At 39.5% G+C, this 19,032-nt stretch overlaps 1 protein-coding gene across 4 annotated transcripts in view; it reads right to left on the bottom strand.

The window, feature by feature from the left end:
• elf1 (E74-like ETS transcription factor 1) overlaps window positions 1–19,032 on the bottom strand; it is a 64,154-nt gene that overhangs the window by 7,662 nt on the left and 37,460 nt on the right. For 2 of the 4 annotated variants that reach the window (XM_084719539.1, XM_084719538.1), the window contains exons 2-7: window positions 10,029–10,315; window positions 9,540–9,596; window positions 3,873–4,047; window positions 2,747–2,851; window positions 2,437–2,598; window positions 2,222–2,305 (exon numbers count right to left, since the gene is read on the bottom strand). In XM_084719539.1, coding sequence (XP_084575665.1) covers window positions 2,222–2,305; window positions 2,437–2,598; window positions 2,747–2,851; window positions 3,873–4,047; window positions 9,540–9,596; window positions 10,029–10,100 — 655 coding nt within the window. In that variant the 5' untranslated portion in view covers window positions 10,101–10,315. Of the gene's footprint in view, window positions 1–2,221; window positions 2,306–2,436; window positions 2,599–2,746; window positions 2,852–3,872; window positions 4,048–9,539; window positions 9,597–9,701; window positions 9,879–10,028; window positions 10,316–19,032 lie in introns of all 4 variants that reach the window. The other 2 variants (XM_084719541.1, XM_084719540.1) reach the window with 2 other exon arrangements.

The following is a 19,032-nucleotide window of genomic DNA, read 5'->3' as shown; positions in this document are numbered from 1 at the left end:
AAGAGTTGAAAAAAGTTAAATAATTGAATTTTTCACAGCATCATCAGTCTTGCTTATTCACTGTGTCTGTGGAAGCGATGCTGAATACAGCCATAAAGGTTTGGTTTCCTTGTGCAGAAAAGATAGTCAAGGCTTTCCACAAAAATACAGAGTGGCCATCCAGTGGGGAAAATGTAGCTATGTAGCAACGCCCCGGGAGAAAGGTTTTGGTTGTCAAAGTCCAAATTTGGGCTCTCCAATGCCACTATTCCATCATCTGAACTAAACTTGGGCAGTATCAAGGTATTAGGGTATACCAGGGTATTTTGAAGTTTTGAGAGTATGATTTTCACTACCAATCAGTGTAAATAAAGTTATCTAAAATATAAACTAGAAGTTGCAACTGTTTTTTATTAATGGAAAGTAAAAAATATAAAATCAAACAAATTTATTAAAACAGGGAACTTAGCCAACACAATAATTATTTGGAAGTAGAAAAGAAATAATTGGCTGGTCATTTCTGCTCTGTAGGTCTCCGAGCTAATCAATTAATAATGAGTTTCATTTCAACTGACACTGAATAAACAAGACTACACAGCTGCCGTGGAAATTAAATTATTTAACTGTTTTCAACTATTTTGGTTCTTATACATAAAAGAGACTAATATGGGGGAACAGTATGATGTTATTTATTCAATATGTTAAGGGAAGAGTTTCTTGACAGTGGAACATTGTCCAACTTTCTGTGAAGGATGCAACAGCACAATGGATAAATACAAGTTTTCCGAGGGCTGGCTTGGCAATCCCAAATATAGAACCTGGTTGGTGAAGGATTCCAAATGGGATGTTAAACATGGTCTGAAAAATAAGTCTTAATAAGTCTGGAAATTTGAGTCTGGATAAGTGAAATCCTGAAAATATTACAACATATAACTTTATCTTGAGATGGCTTCTCCCAACTACAGCAGTTTATTAGTCACACGAATTTATTCAATTACCAGTCAGCCACCGTCAACTGCACATAATCTCTGTTTAACCCACTGATGTGTTGCTATATGTGTCGCCACGGGAAAGCCTCATTATTTCCTGTTTATTCATTATTCTATAGGCCATAAGTATTTAAACCCAGACTTTTCTAATTTCATATTAACACAAATAATTGTAGGCTAGACAATGATATACATAGTACAATGACCTCTATCACCAGCACCTCAGTTTTTAGTTTGTTTGTTTTTTTTACACAAACACCGTCTGTATATAAACTGATCTTAATTATTGCATTTTTAACCAGATTGCTTCCACGACGTAAACAAGTTGTGAATTACTGTAAAGAAGAATTAGACTTGTTTCTGTCTGTTATTAATATTTAAAATCATGACTAATCTTGACTGATCAGAACTTTTGTAATTAAGAATAGTCAAAACATAATTTAGGTCATCTGACATTACTTTGCAAAACTGGTCAATAACAAAAAATACAAAAGCATTGCAGGGTATTTTAAAACATTACAGTGTGAGGCTGAGGCTAATTTTTAGAAATTCTGAATTTTATATTATTGGGGCAATAGTCTGGAAATACTATTACATAAATACTCTCTTTTCTTTTATCCACACTTATGCTGACCTTAAAGCTGCTACAATCAAATTATCTTCTTTTCCACAATGCCCTGAATTTAGGGTTTTACTTTAAATGTTATACGGCAGCTACAGGAGAAGCTACTCGTTTCTTATCACCACTGTTGTGTCAGTTGTGTGTGTGTGCATGTGTGCCTTTAGAAGGGAATTAATTATATTAAGCCTGGGAGTAGATTACTCTCATTTGTGAGATGCTTTGGCCAGAAGTGGTTAAAAACAGCAACGCTCCCAGTAGTCACTTAAATCCCAGACACCATGACAGGGTGATGTATATGTGTGCAGCTGAACCTGCCGTCCCCAGCCCCCTCCTCATCGTGTCACACTGTATGGTGCAATGAGGGCTCACATCGCGCAGCACTTGTCTGCTTTCTATCGGTAGAGCATCAATGTGCCCTCCAGCCTGCAATCACTTCTGTTTCCCTGTGAAACACGGCACTCTGAGATCCCCTCATCCATTAACTCGCCCAGATTCAACCCCGCCGGACTGCAGGGGTGGAGGACTGCTGTTTGCACACTCCACAGGAGGAAACAGAGCGTACACAAGAGGAGGAGAGACCTTGATTTTTATTGGCTCATTACAGAGGAGCGCACTAGTTAGTGAGGCTTACCTTTGCCCTCTTTGCTCTTCTTCCTGAGTGGCAGGTTAGGGGTGGTGATAGGGGAGCAGGGACGCACCGCCCGTGGCTTCCGCACTATGATTCAAATTGAGGGGTAGTGCATTATAAGGTGAGAGGTCACATTGAATCCATCCAATTATCTACACACTGAAATTTTAGCATAAGAGATAATTCCTGTGGTCTGACTAGGAGGACAACAGCGTTACCTTTGTTTTTTTTCTGTGGTTTTAAGGGACACTTTTGGGGTATCTCATCCATGGATGAAGTGTCCTCATCTAGCGACATGTCAAGGGCACTATTATCCATCTGGTCAGGCCTCAGAGGAGCATATGTCAAGTCTGACTCCAGCAGAGTGCCGTAGGTGTGAACTATACATAAACAAGAGACACAGAAACACAGATAAACCATGAACAGACCATAAAGAATGAGACTCATGCTCAAAACTTGAACAAGGTTAGATCAAAGTTGAAATGCTTGTCACCATTTTTGAAACTGTAGAGTGTACAAATAACTTACTCATACGCTTCTCGTCCAAAATGTTGTTTGGAGACTCCATGTTCAGGAGAGCTGCTGCAGCTTCATTCGTCTCCATGCTGTCCTCTGCGCCTGAGACTGTTGTTTCTGTCAAACAGACATCACAGAAACCCATCAATATAAAATCCTTGTGGGTAACTACTTTGCATATAACAGTACTTGGTTACTTGCATGTTTGGGCTGGCTACAGCTGAATGCCTTGCATGACTACCAAGCTCCTTTATATGTCTGCTTTTATGTTTGCACAAGCAATTTATATTACTAAGTACACAAATGATTAAGGGACAAACAGGAAATAGGGCTGAATAGGGTTCTTGAGCAGGTAAAGTGCAGGTTATGAAATTTTGTCAATAGATGATGATTACATTTTATTTTACAATTCCATGACTACCAAATAATTTTCTAGTAATTTTCAAGAACTTTCTTAGAAAAAACAACAATTGGTACTAATTTCAAGGAAAACAAGAATGCCTTTCAAAGAATAGCTCAATTTCAAAACAAATACTTCATTCTTCCTTTATTTATTATATGAAACACTGTCCTCTATGTGTGTCTGTTAGTTTGTTTGAGTTACTGTGATGAATCAGAACTAACTTTTTAAAACACTGAAGTCACATAAAAACACAAACAGACTAACGTCCAAGGCAGTGATAGATCAGCAACTCCTGTACTCTGCGAAATAAAATGACTGATTTCACTCATGAAGTCTGGTAGGTTTGAAGAGAGCAATTTGTTGTTTATAAAAGGGCAGCTTCCCATCAGAAAAAGGCTGTCTGCCAGCAAATTCTTAATAGTATTCTAAATATAGTACACACTTAAACTGATATTTATTTTTTTAGGTGGCTATAATAAATTTTGCTGCCAGACATCATCTAATGTAGGTAATACACCCACTATGGAAAAGTATGCCACAGAACCTCACTTCAAATAATCTGACTTATGCCTTTACTTTTAATTGTAAATCCGAGCAGAGATAAAATCTACAGATAGTAAATTTCCTGCTTTGAGTGTTAACAGTAGTGATTTGTACTTATACATTAGTGTTTTGTATGTGCACCTAACTGAGCGCAGTTCCCTTTAAATGACAGTACAGTAAAATATCTTTTACCTGAGAGGTCCACCCCTCCCACCAAAATGGAAGGCTCCTCCACGACATGGAGAGTGGTGTCCACCATGATGCCGTTGGTCACCTCGTCCGACTCCAGGCCTGAATAGACCTGCAGCAGATCGGCTGCGGGCACCTGCTCAACAATCACGGCCGGGAATACTGACGGGTCGTCCAGCTGAACAGAGAGAGGACACACACACATACAGAGACACGTATGAGATGTTGTAGCACAGGAGTTATCACTGGGAGGCTGGCGACTCACGGTCTTTGCACATACGTGTGTGTGTGTGTATATATGCAATAAAAACCCCATTAATTCCTCCACTACACTTCATAAATGCAATATAAAAACCCCAGATGACATCAGATTAATGTTATAACTGGATTTGGTCTCTTATTTTTATTGCCTTGTAAAATACTGTAGATTCAGTCTCATTTTCAGCTAATGTGGAGGCACACAGCATGGAGGAGAGCTCATTTCTGTGGTGTTGCAGTGGTCCTCAGGGACCCACTGAAGAAGACAGGAACCAGCTGTTTGATTTGGCCTACTTCTTCTGAGGAGTTAATCTTATGCTCAGAGATTATATAAGACCAAATGAATGTTAATGGATCAATCATGAATTGCAGGCAAGCACCCCCTTCATCATGTCCTGAGTGTGCTGTGGGAATTCTAACCCTGCTGTCTCATTTCAGGCCTGATGCAGGAAGCAGCAAGGGGATGGAGGGAATTACTGGAGTTTGGCCAAACCATTGAGGAGCCTAACATATCTGAGAGCTCCTCAAACACAGACTGTGTCAAGAGTGCTCGTTGGGCGCTGGGTTCGTGTCAATCGGGGGGACATGGGGACTAATTCAGTCCTTTGGATAAACTAGTCATACGGTCCTCAAAAACTCTTATTTTGATGTTTTTCTGGTTCGAGTGGCCCTTAAATTAAGATAGTTCAGCTTATCTGATGTAGGGTTGTATGAGTACTTATCAGCAGTCAGTGTATTAGATACAATAGATGGCGGCTGTTACGCCCTAAGTTTGGGGAAACACCAAAGTCATACAATAACACAAACAAACTAACAGACTGAGGCAGCAGTAGACCAGCAACTGCCGTGTTCTGAGAGGTAAAACAACCCACTGAATCTGGTTGGTGGGGAGAGAGAAATATTTGGTTTGTATAATGGCTGTTTCCCATCACATAAGGCTATTAAAGATACTTTAAATTTAGTGTACACTTAAATAGAATTTTTTTTTTTTAGGTGGACCATTTTTTTAAAGTTGCTAAAATCAGTTTTGTTGCTGACCCTCCATGCTGGTACTCCTCTTTGTTTCCACCAACTGGGAGCACGCTGACTGCCACCAGCTGTATGTAATACACTGACTATCATCCCTTCTAGTGACAGCTGTCAATTAGTTTATTTTAAAGCATGTTAAAAAAACAACAACATGAGAGGCAGGTCTGATAATACTGAACATTTTAGTGCCATTATCTTGGCTTTTGTTTTAAATGAGGTCACCTCAGGTGCTTTGATGCAAAACAACTCAGAGACAACTGACCACCAGCAGATGGCAGCAGACTACACTTCAAAAATACACAGAGCATTTCTTTTAACATGTCTGTTGTGCCAAGCAGCTAATGCAGCTACTTTGGTTGTTTTAGGTATGGCATCTGAATGTATTAAATGTCCAAACCACACTGAAACAGAGAAAAGACATTTTGACAGAATGTTCATCTTATGAGCACAGCTCCTTCCACCCACCAAGAATAAGAAAAGTTCCACCTTTTCTGGAGTGAAAAGATTAATGAAATTGGGCATATGCAAACCAGACAAACACGTTCTTAATACTACGCTGCCCATAATAAGAGTACAATTCACAATGCTGCCTTACAAATACCAAGTTGTAACAACTAGACCATTTGCACTGTAGACTGGACGCCCACATTAAAAGCACTCAACAGAAAAGCAGTTAATAAAAAAGATGTTGTGTCCTCTTGTCTCCAGAGGTGGGAAGTAATAAAGTACAAATACTTTGTTACTGTAACTAAGTAGAGTTTTTGGGTATCTGTATTTTGCTTGAGCAAACATTTTTCTGACAACTTTTTGCTTTTATGCCCTAGATTTTAACACAAATATCTGTCATTTCTACTCCTTACCTTTTTTTGAATAGGCATATTATATTAGTATTATTTAGTTTTAATGCATCTGACGTGAATTATTGATTATTTTAATTCCCAACATCAACATGATGGGAAAGGGCATTGCCATTTCAAGAAAATGTTCTGCATATGTTCCACCTTGTGTAATTAAATTATGTACTTTGGTCTCTTGTTTTGTCACACCTGGAGTACTCCCCAGTAATCAGGTCAAGTACTGCTCAAAAACACCTTAAAAAAAACTGCACATAACAGAGCCGCCAGATTAGTTATATGTTGTTCTTTCTGGGCCAATGTGTGTGAGATGCATAATCAATTAGATTATCTTGCCTAACTGTGGTGGCTAAATTAAAATGGAGTCTTTTGTTATGTATGAACTTTTCTTTATAGAGGTTCTTCAGCATGGACTATGCTCCCTACCAAAATTAGAAACAAACTTAACTAGCATTTTATTCTTATCGATACTGTGAATTCAAAATTGTTGTCATTTTATTGTTGTTTTTGTGTGGAATCCCAGAAGACTGGTGAACACTTTGTGCAAGCTAATGGGGATCCAAATAAAGAGGAGACCAATTGCAACTTGAATGGATGGGACAATAACACATAGAAAAATGATTCATTATTACTTCTAACTTTCATACTTTGAGCACATTTCAGAGCCTTCATTTTTTCACTGTTAATTGAGTAAAGATAATGAATCAGTATGTCTGCTTGTATCTTTTTTACACAAGTATCTGTACTTGGGTGAAGAATGTGTGTATTTTTTGCCACCTCTGCATTCCTCTTTGAATGTGCATGTGTGTATTACATGGTATTTTTAATGCCAAAGTCAAAAATAAAATTATCTAAATAAAAACCTCCTCTTTCTTCATTTTAACTGGCTAATGTACTACTCACTGTAACTTTATGTGCAAAAATGTAAACACAGGCTTGTTTCATCTGATTTCAATGAGTATCCAACTCAGTAGCAGGTATTAAGAACAACTATACAGAAAAAGCCCATATTTTCACTGGTCTCGTTTCTTCATGTATGTCATATAGAGGCATCAGTATTAAATTCATATTAAATTAACATGTAAATATAAAACTGCTCCACAGTTAAAAATTCTTTGTTGTAAAAAACAGTGTGGATCAATTAAGAGCACATTCTTACAGTCATGACCTGATTAAAGGAGGAACAGGATAAAGAAAAGGTGCAGTATGAGCAACATGAATAAAGGCTTATCTGTCTCTTTGCACAAGTGTCCATTGTTGGTTAGGACCTCTGGGGCATACCAGGTGTCTGGGCTTTGAGCCGTGGGGGTGGGAAGAGGGGGCAATGGAGTCCATGGATACACTCCCATTTCAGCTACACTTTAACCAGGAAACTAACAGACCAGCTCATTATTTGGACATGGTATTAAATGGTTAGAGCAGGACCATCAGTAAATATTCATGGATTGTTTATTAGTAATTTCATACACTGGATATAATGTTGGTGTCTGTGAGTCTAGAGCAAGATGGCTCCATGAGCTGTCTATTGTAATTTTGAAGATCAACAACAAATCCCTTATGTCATCTCAGCAGCAAAGCCTCAAGGCCTCATGGGGCTAATAAAAACCCTGACTTTTGCTTTGACTACAGGCGCTATCAGTGTCTCACTGACACACACTGAATGTTTCCCATTAATCGGAGTCTTCAGTAGACATATTATCGGATGGCTAGACAGTGAGGCTGCCTACTGCATCTCCTCGTCTGGGCTTAAATGATGTTTGCAGTCCTTGAGTGAGAGTCGAGCATGCGTGTGTAGACAAAGGCATTTTGACTAAAACAGCAGCAATCCCACCCCCCACACACACAGTTTGCTGACAGAGCATGAGACATCTGAAGCTGTCCTCTCTGCTGTTGTTTAGATGTTGACTGAATTCTGTTTTCGCTGGGAACACCTTCAAACTGGTCTTGCTTTGTCATGTAAACCAAGTGGTGATTTGAAAAGCACGTTGCAGTGTGTACAATAATAACTATGGAGAAGAGATTCAAAGGTGTATCATTGTGAGAAGGTGGGGTCCGACATGTCACAAATAATACTAAACACCATAAAGGTTTCAACTGCTTCTTCCTCTTTGTTGACGTGAATAGTGTTTCTAGTAGGGAAACAGGAGTGATAAAAATCAGGCAGATTTGCATTTCTGAGTTCCCCATTCTGCCTTTGAAAGCAGCAGCATCTGTGCAAGCTGTTCCCCCCCACACCCTGCTCTCTTCTGCTTTACCTGCTCAGCCACAATGGAGTCCAACTGTCTGAACACTTTACATATCCATTTTCAAACAGACTTCTTACTTTAGTTTTAATTTGGGGAGAATGCTTGATTATTTTTTTATTTTAGTCTAAATAGATGGAACAACAACACATAGAAAAGACGATTCCTTGGTGTGTCCATCAGGGAATATCACACATGACAGACATAGCAAGACGAAACAGACAAGAGTGTGTACTTTTTCACTTTTACTTGAAAAATGAAGTTTAATCTGTTCTTTTTTACACAAGTATCCATATTTCTACTTGAGTAAAGAACGTGTGTTGCCACCTCTTGATTTTAATGACAAATTTAATTAAATAAAAAGGTGATTACCAGTTCAAAAATATACATGAGTAAAGAGTAGAAGTAGGGATGTTAATTTTAATCAGTAATCAATTAAAAATGTATATATTGATAATTAATCAATGGCAATGAATTGGCAGTAATTGTGCATCATTTGGCATTGTTTTGTCTGGCATAGCCATTTAGCCATACGGAGACTTAAGCTTAAATGAGAAAAAGGGAGTATACTATCAATTAGGAATATTTAATCAATTGGTAGTATTTTCAATTATTGGTTAAGCAAAATGCAACCCTAAATAGAAGTTCAGTTTAAAAAGAAAGGAAAATGAAAGGCACTCATTCTCTAAATAAACTACTTTTTGTTTTGTGCGTTGTACTTGTAACACGTTACTACCCACCCATGAAAATAAAAGAACTTTTTAAAAAAATATCTATTCACTATTGGATCGGAGCTTGATTGTGCTGAAAATCACAAAGCTCAGTATCACCCTGCATTACATGATACACTTTAGGGAGCTACTTATTGACTTAAAAACCGATACTGCATGGCTAATCATTACAGAATATGCTTTACGCTTTCTATGCTTTCACTCAGCTCCAACAAGTGGCCAAAACAAAATCTTTATAACAGCTGGTAGAAACAAAATGGCTACTGCAGTTGTTTTGCTCTTTTTCGGGGGTATTTCCAGGACTCGGTTGGTAAATAGGGGCATACTGCTTGCATAACAGGCTGAGTGGGTGCAGCAAGGAACAAAACTGTAGCACTGGAACAATGTGAGACCTTTGAGAGGTATTATCCAATCTCTTCCAAGCAAGCAGCCTGGTAACTGGTCCATCAGGTTAGGCCTGAACTGGTGCTATTCAGGGATCCAGTGACGACTTGTCACTCTAGATACACACATACAGATACCAGTACACATAAACACACATACAGCCACACTTACAATCAAGCCTGCTCCACAGGATTCAGACGCGGGTGTGGGGATGAGATAACTGCACACCTGACCAGGCAATGAAAAGACACATAGGCACAGGTTCACATAGCATGCACACACAGTAACCTCTGTGCCATAAAGCCCCACCCTCTCCCTCCCACGCACCCTAACCTTGCTGCAGGTTGTTCACTCTTTCCATTTCTGTGCTCCCTCCCAGCAGCCCACATTCCTCTTCCCAACCTCCATCCTCTGCTCCGTCCTTCGCTAACATGTTCCAGGAGTTAAAGATCACAGGCTCTGAGCCACAGCTAAGTGACCGTGCTGTTTACACAAGTTTGGTTTGCCCTGCTATGAAAAGGTTTACATTTATCAACATCATCTTCTTGAAAAAGATGGATCGTCAAACACTGCTCCAAAGGTCTTTTGATCAAATAAAAAATGTAGTCTACAAGCCAAACAATTGTATTCAAAATATGTTTTCTCTAGTGTGATACTTACCTGATTGATTTCATCCATCCCATTGCTGGCAAATTCAAACACCAGCTCACTGGGTTGCACTGCAGTCGTCATGGCGGTGGAGTTCAGAGGGCAGCGAGCAGCCTAAATTATCCTTCTCTGCAGCTTCACCTCACAAAATGTCTTCTCTCTAATCCGGGTGGTTATAGCGCTCCGAGAAGAGAGAGACCACGAGCCGAGTTTCAGAGGAGTGCTGTGGCCCAGGTGGGAGCAGCCTTGTCCCTCTCTGACACAGAGGCTAGGTCCCGCTGCACCTGGAGCACCTACACCTGGAGGAGAAGGGAAAGAGATGGGGGTAAAGGTCAGGAGGCATATTAGATCAGTTAAATTTCACTGAGACAAAAGAGATGAGGGGGGCAGAGAGAGTGCAGAGCACTACACAGTTTCAGACGGCTTATTCGTATCTTGGTCAGATCTAGTTTTGATGTTCAAAGCTTAAAAAGCCAGCAGAGAAATCAGATCAGTGCCTTCCTGCCTGACAAACCTTCTAATAAACTCACAGAATGAGTCGAAACCAAGCAAAAAAGTGTCCTGTGCTTGCCAAAAAAGTTTGCAACAGGTTTCAGGCTTGATGATAATATAAATGCATTCCTGGAAGCATTAGAAAGCTATTTTTGCCATCTACAAAGCATGTGAGGGAGTCCTGGGAGAGTGAAATTGGAATACAAATTTCAGAGGATGCATGGGCTAAATGTCTCCACAGCATACACTCTTGTTCGATTAACTCAAGACATCAGTTGATTCAGTATAAGGTCATACATAGGCTCCATTATTCATGTGTTAAAATGCATTTGTTCTTTCCATCCTCATCACCACTTTGCATCAGGTGCAAACTCTGACAGGATCCTGGCTGATATGTTTTGGTTCTGTGAAAGACTCCACAAGTTCTGGTCGGGTTTCTTCCGTTGCTATTCAGATGTCTATGGACTTGATCTCCATCCTAATCCAGAAATGGCTATTCTAGTCTGGTCAAAGCAGTTGGAAACGCTAGGCCACAGGAAAACTTTGTCAATGCAGTATGGTATGGTGATTGAAAAGAAAATAATTTTGAAGGTCTGGAATAAAGAGATATCTCTCTGCTTTAAAACCTGGCTCATAGAGTTCTCCAGTGCTTTCTACATGGAGAAACTTCAATATGAAATGTCAGGGAAAGCAAGAAGGTTTATACAGATATGGCAACCCTTTCTTGATTATATCACAAAACCTGTGTAGTAGAGTACACCAATTGTTTTTGTTTGTTTATTTTTCTTTTATGCCTTCTCTTTTTGTTTCACTCCCTCATATGTGTGTGGGGGCGGGTGTTCCTCTGTCTGTTGACCACCTTAGTGGTCTGTCTCTTTCCTATGTAAAAGCTACAAATAAAATACTTTTTTAAAAAGAAAGCTTTGATCTTTTACAATTGCTTTTTTACTCAAAATACCACCTCAAAGGACCAGTGTGTAGGATCTAGTGGCATCTAGTGGTGAGCATGCAGATTGCAACCAACTTCTCTTGCCCTCCCCTAGGACAGGGGTCTGTGACCTTTACTCCCAAAAGAGCTATTTTTGCCCCCAAAATTTACTATAAAGTATGGTGTTGGGGTGTAGTTAACTATACATAGTTCAATTACTGGTTCAACCACAATTTGCAGTACTTGGGTGGTAGTTTAACTGTTTCATGTCAGTAACTTTTTAAATAGTTATCTATATTGAGTCATGGAGTAGTTAATTACAAACTACATATTTTTGGCATTCTTAAGCAGGTAGGTCTAACTGTGGGTAAACAGTAGGGTTGGCTCTATACCATTTTTTCATGTCCAAGACTGACATCAATACTGCAACCTTGAGTATCTGCTGATACCAATGCTAATCCGACACCATCTATTCCCCTCTCTTACACAACTAAGGTGTTAATAATACATTAGTATGTATGCAATCTGCTTAACCAAACAATCTAAAAACTGTAAAACAACTCTTCTACTCTACTTCTTGAAGGAAGAAATACATAGCCCACAAAATGACTCAGTTATACAACACTGCTGCTTCTTTTTATTCTAACTTTTTCCACACACAAAACTTTTTTTAATGATCAGCACCATTCAACATTTAAATTTAAAATAAATTTGATCTGTCTTCAGGATGTAGCCCAAGATTTAGTGAATTGATATTTGATGCTAATGGATTGTATCACATTATACTTTTTTTTTTTCCAGCATCCCATCCATTGATTTTGGCCATTACTGGAGCGATGACAAAACTGAGAATCGGATTGGCAAAATCCCTACTACACAGTACTACAGGACACACCTACAGCAAGACACACCCCCGAAACAGTTGCAGCTTAGTTACATTTAGTCAGTAAAACTACAGGCAGGTATGCAAACAACTAGTCTATATTTAAGAACAAAAATATTTTGGTATGTTTAGGACAAGATCATAGTTTGGGTTCAAATACATACGTTAGTCCAATAAATTTGAAGTGGGTGGGTCATGTAAAAAAGTGTGCGTCTTTTATGCTGTGAGGATGCTGACAGACCCTTCTACTCTCGTGACTTTTTTTGCCATACAATATGGCACAATGCCACAGCTCATCGGCCACACACACTATTTAATGACAGTCACCTGCTATTTGATTCAAATCCCCTGTGGCTTGCAACCAAGATGTCTATGATCGAACATTCCTTGAAGATAAGCATTTTTAAAACACATCCTCGGGCTGCCTTAGTGAGGATCAGCCTGTTCTAGACCCTGAATCAAACACACCTACAACTGGCTCAGTGTCAGTTCAGCTGGACCTCCATCTAACAATATGAGATTACAGACTCAGACTGTGATCATTTCCTGTGATGTAGTTTGATAACAGTTGAATTAGTCAAGCTTAATTTTTTGAGTGTAGTTAAGTTGCAGTAACTACTTTTCATTGTGAAGGAACTAGTCACATTTTCAAAGTACTTTCCCAAACACTGATAATGTAAGCAAAACATTGAATTCTCACATTTGAGAACCTGGAACCTACAAAGTTTTAGTATTTCTACTTGAAAAACAACTGAACTCAATTATTACAATTATAATCGCAACTCTAAAAAAAACATAACATATCAGTGTACAGTCAGTGTGATTTGATCACTGACGCCTCTCTTTTCATAGCTGTCTCCTCCCCTGAAATGAAGACACCCCCTCAGCACAACACCCTGGATCACAAGGCTCAGGGGGCTGATATCACGATCACATGAGTTGGTACTGAGAGTCTGAACGAACCCCTCCCTCTACACAGAAACACACACACAGACGAGAGCTCACTCATCTGATGATGCTCTGGAAGCCCCTCAGTTCTGACCCTCAGGGAGTTACTGTAATCACAGGCAGCGGGGGGAGGGACACGGGTGGTTGTGTGCTTATGTGCTGAGGTGTGTCCGAACAACCCGATATCCACGGGCAGGTTTCAGGTCTGAAGGACAGGCGGGGCTGATGTTGGGTTGGAGAATAAATGGACACCCCAGGGCCAACCCCCCCGCCACCCGCCTCTTTCCCACAGACCAAAGAGCTGGCAGCAGTAAAGAGTAAGAGATGGCAATGTTTAGTAGACACCCCCCGCCCCCCCCAACACACACACCACCCCTGCTTTTTCCACTGCTGCAGGGTGGAGCTTATTTGCTTTGAAATGCCTGTGTGACTGACGAAGTTGCATACCAGGGCCAATTGTATTTTGGGGGTGGGGGGGTTAACAGCAACGGAGGTGATAGAGAGAGACAGAACTCCTGCAGTGTGTGGGTCACAGGGGTAAACAAATTTAGCGATTTAGTTCATCTCTCTGCCAAGCATCCAGACAGAACAGTAACATGTGGCCGTGCTCTGGAAAACAATGTTCTGGGAGACAGAAGAGAGACAGGGGAAATGGGACTCTAGTCAGTCCCTCTTTGCTGGGCAGTGTCCATGCCCACCTCTGCCAGAGCTGGACGCTACTGCCATCTGTCTGGAGCTCTTCAGTGCCTGGGTCTTCTTGGCATATTTTTGTGCTTGGAGAGTGTGACAAGCCATTACCAGACTCAAGCAGAAAAAAGGGGATATATTTTACGAGGGAAGATGTATGAATCATGTATAAAAACAGAAAAACAAAAGAAAAACTGTTGGCATGTGTGTGCCTGCTAAATGACTCTGCTTGCAATCACACATGGACCACACACACCCACACATTTGCAGCAGATGCCCTCATCTGCCCTGTGTGAAGCTGGACCAAGACACACCATGTGGGTTGAGGTAGAAGTGCAGTGGTCTGCATCACGTGAGATCACTCTGAAGTTGCCCTGCCCAGATCTGAGCAGACTCATAACACTAAAACACTAGTGCCCGGTAGCATAACACCACTTAGGCTAAGGTTTCCCTTATATTTTCTCCTAAGGATGCCTTAGGAAAAAAATAGCTGCATAAAACAATTTCCTTAGGATGTTGCAAGAGAAAACCCTTTAATCTCTTAGGCTGGCTTGCATCAACAATTATTATTTTTTAAACCTGATTAAATTAATGTTTAAACTTTATTTTACATTATCCAGTATCCAGATCCAGCTCCAGCATAACTTTAAACTTACACTTGAGGAGGTTTAACTTTAAAAACAGATGCCTTTTTGAGGTGGACTGAGCAAAATATTTCTTTGCTGAAAAATCATGAGCAGGCCTATTAGGCTGAGCAACTTTTAGCTAGCAAACAGTCCAATGTTTTGTTAACCCTTTAGCTAGCTAGCAATCAATATAACCTTTTTGAGCTAGCTTGCAAACAATGCAATGTTTTGTGGAGGAATATTCAGCAACTGAAAGCAGAAAGAAAGTATTTAAATTTGTTTTACATCAATAAAATGCTGATTAGAACTAATCTTAGATTTAATTAATCTATGTTGGTGCCACCCAGACTATGTGTTTGCCCTTAGCTACTTAAGTATTCCCTTATACGTTCCTAGAGTGTCCTTTGCAACCATTTCCTCGCAAAATACATAACAGTCTGTTAAAAATTGAATAATTTGTGGAACACAAGGTAACAGGTGAATTTATGGCATTCAAAGTGGAGGAGGAGATACCAAAATGCATTTTTCAGGAGAGGGACAACCCACTAGACACTTTGAGTGATGTGTTACTTATGGGACTTGAGAGTATAGATTTCATGTTAGCACTAGCAACTTTGTAGCTAGCTAGCCAAACGCTTGTTTCTTGCTGTCTCAGTAAATTTTGTATTTCTTCAGTATTTTATCTAAGATTCTTGCCACATCCCCTGCTTGTGTGTGTTTGTTATATTTAAATTTACTTTGGATTATATGCTTGTTCTTTCTGTGTTATTAAGAAGAACAACATTCTCATCTTCTGTCCAGTTTGGATGACTGTTTCTTTCTGTTTCTTTCTGTGTCTTTCCCTTTGCTGTCCATTTTGGAATAGCTAGCAAACATTGGCATAAATACTGTCAAGTGAAGAACACTGATGTGAGTGAAGTAGAGCAGCATGATATAGTAGAAAAGTCACATTGTGATTACTGATATGCAATATGATTCATGGGAATGACAATTTTTGCATCATGATTTTCATTTTCATAAAAAAAAACCTAATAAAGTCAGGATTATGACAATAGTTGGAGTCTGTACCAAACAAATACGTTTTAATACATCTGGAGAACAAGATTTGTAGGCCACAGCATCTGTGCAGCACTACAGTAATTCATTATAATTCTGTTATGTCACACATTTACCTTTGTCAAAAAAATGGAGGGTTCTGCAATTTTGTTGTTGCTATTTCCATAGTATTGCGATTAACTGTGCAGCCTTAACTGCAGTGAAGTTTAGTTTGAAACTTGGTTTTGGCACAGGCATCTCGATTCCTCTTTTGTAGTTCTCACAGTTTGCATTATATTTACAGAGCTGTCTGTGTGTGTGTTTCAGCTTAGCAGCCTGTGGGCAGGACTGATTGTAAATGATGAACAAACCATCAGCATCTTCATAATCAGATGACAGGAAACAGAGAGCGGGAGATCGGCAAGATCAGCTGAAATCAAGATAGAAGTACACAGTGTTTCGTATTCATGTCTCTAGTTGACTTTATGTGTCTGTGTATGTGTGCTGTCTGCTCTATTCATACAACAATGCATCAGACTATGTCAGAGTTGGAGTGTGTGTATTTTCTATATCCCTCCTGTCAGGGCATCATTGATTTGGTTGGCCCAGTTGGCATGGTGCTAACGGCAGACAGGGATACAAGAAAGCCAGCCATTAGTCAGACGCAGCCTGCACATTATCCCTGAGCACATGACAACAGCTGCCTTGTCCCGGCACAGGGGCAGGGTTGTAGCTGCACTTACTACGTCATCATGAGGAGGAGAAGAGGAGGAGAACAGCGAAGGGAGGGATTTTACTGCGATGTTAGTCAATGCATAATAGACCACAGAGCAAATAGACTGCCTGTGACTCGCACTGGGTGGGGCCTTCTTTTGACAGACTTGAGCATTTTCAGTGTGGTTAACAGGCGGGGCATGTGAGAGCTGTATGGCACAAAATGTGTAACTGTGATGTCGTAGGTTTGAATCCAACTGAACACATGTGCTGCATGTCATCTCTCCTCTCTTCTTCCTTTTAATCCCTACTGCTTTCTGCTGTTAAAAACTTATAGAAGGCAAAACATAGAGAAGGAATTTTAAATAACTTGTGCTAAAACTATAAGTTAATTAATGGATAGGCAGTAATTAAAAAAGAATTGACAAGTAGCATAATAACCAATAAGGTTGTCAAAAGTATCAATAGGTCAATATTTTCTCAATATCACCTTTAAAACTATTCAATATTTGTTTATTAAAGCGTGGAGAGTAACAAAGCTATAAAAGTGCTCATTCAGGACCTCAGTTCGGTTTAGTTTTTACTGTCCTTCCTGAAATTTGGCTTGCAGCAGCAAAACAGACACTGTTCAGTAAGTTTTTCTGTAGCACTGCAAGTTATTGATTACATAAGAATTATCCTATTTTGTGTGTCTAGGACTTCTACATATTTTTGCCCTGATATCAAAAGATGTATTGAGTATCATTTTTTAAACTAATATTATATCAAAGCATAAAATTCTGGTAACTTTAATAACCAATACATTGCTTTAAGGCAGTAATAACTGATTTTTGGCCACTTGGGTGCAAGACTCGGTTCATCTGATTTCAGAGAATCCAGGCAGGCACTGAGACTAACAATATAGAAATAGTCGATCCTCCTGCGGATGCTCTTGTTAACTTATGTAAGTCATATAGAGACATGAGGAATAAACAGAAATTTTCATAAGTAGTTAAACATTCTTTGTAGCAGCTTTAAAGTTTCTTTTCTGTCCCATACAATAACTGAATTCAATTTTTTTAACCTTCTAAGAAAAACCTGCAGTTGGTAGTAAAGTCCTTGGAGTCTGCAAACTTGTGATACGAATTTTGTTTTTAATGGCTGGCATTCTGTTAACTTCAGTACAGAAACTAACCATTATTTTCACTGTTGTTTAATTTTCTCAATAAATGTCATAAAATGGTGAAAAATGTCCAACACTATTTCCTCAAGTTGATGTATTCAAACTAGGGTAACTAATGGTTATTTTCATTATCAGTTAATCTGCTGAATCATGATTCATCATTTCATCTATAAAATTCCAACAAATCATCAGAAATGCTCATCACAATTTCCCAGAAGCCAAACTGACATCTTGAGGTCACCTCTTTTTTTTTTCCAGCGTTCCAAAGACTCTTCCTTTACTGTCATATTCGACACATTTAAGAAGCTAGAAACAGCAAATGTTTGTCATTTTTGCTTGGAAAATCACTGACATGATTATCATTATATATTATTATCAAAATAGCAATAGTTAACTTTCTTCTGACTGAGTAATCAATTTCTGGACTAATCCTTGCAGGTCTAATTAAAACGGCTTATTTTGTCTGACCAGCTGTGTACTATCATAAAAGACAAAGAAAACTCATAAAATTCTCACATTTTGGAGGGTGGAACCATTTTTTGCCAAATCACGACTTTGATGAGTATTTGACTATCAAAACTGCTGTTGATTAATCTTCTGTTGATGGACTAATTTATTAATAATAAAAATAATCATCAGTAGCAGCCCTGAAGATAATCACTAATATGGACAGCTGATAGTCTGATAGTCTCCATCATGGCCCTTGTGTGTGCCAATGGTGATGTCTATCAATCTCCTCTCCTCTCTCCTCTCCTCTCCTCTCCTCTCCTCTCCTCTCCTCTCCTCTCCTCTCCTCTCCTCTCCTCACCATCGATTACAACTATCTGTTATATATGGCTGCCTGGTGGGCAGCAGGCTGACGAAGAGTATGAAGCAAACACTGGCCTACTCCACCCCACAGCATGGTGACTGCCAGTCGCAATAACAACCAATTAGAGTCAGGATTCATGAACAAATGGAGCATTCCCAGAAGGCCCTACTTCCCCCGCTTTAGTCTCTTCAGCTGAGCTCATTGTTGACCATGAAAGGAGGTAATTTAAGCCAATTGAATGACTATGCAATGACTCACCCTGCATGTGGTGAGTGCAAACATTGTGAGATGCAAGAAAAAGGACCAGGGCAAACTTTACTTATCAGCCATTTTCAGCTCAGGTTACAAATATGTAGATTTCTCCAGGTGACATGACTGCCCAGTAGTGTACCAGGGTGGTTACGATACGGCGGTCACAGGACTTGAGGACAGCTCGTGCTTGTGTCAGAGACTGGGTGGTATTCCTGGTATTTGAAATCTTTTTCCCACACAGGTACAGATGGTGCAGAAATGAGTAGTGATAAGTGAAACAGACATAAATCAGGAGTCCTCTTTGCACTTACTAAACACCTGTAAGGGTTTCAAAACTGACAGAAGCAGTGATTTTGCCCTTCAACATGCAGTGCTGAGAGACACACATTTCAGCTAACAGAAAGAAATCTTAACATTAGAGGATGTTTTGGATTATCTGAAGAGGGGTTGTATGAGGTACTTATTGATAGTCAGTGTA

This window comes from Lutjanus erythropterus, chromosome 5, assembly GCF_056507025.1.
Source record: "Lutjanus erythropterus isolate fLutEry1 chromosome 5, fLutEry1.hap2, whole genome shotgun sequence".
NCBI lineage: Eukaryota > Metazoa > Chordata > Actinopteri > Lutjaniformes > Lutjanidae > Lutjanus > Lutjanus erythropterus.
This window is presented reverse-complemented; position numbering and strand designations above follow the sequence as displayed.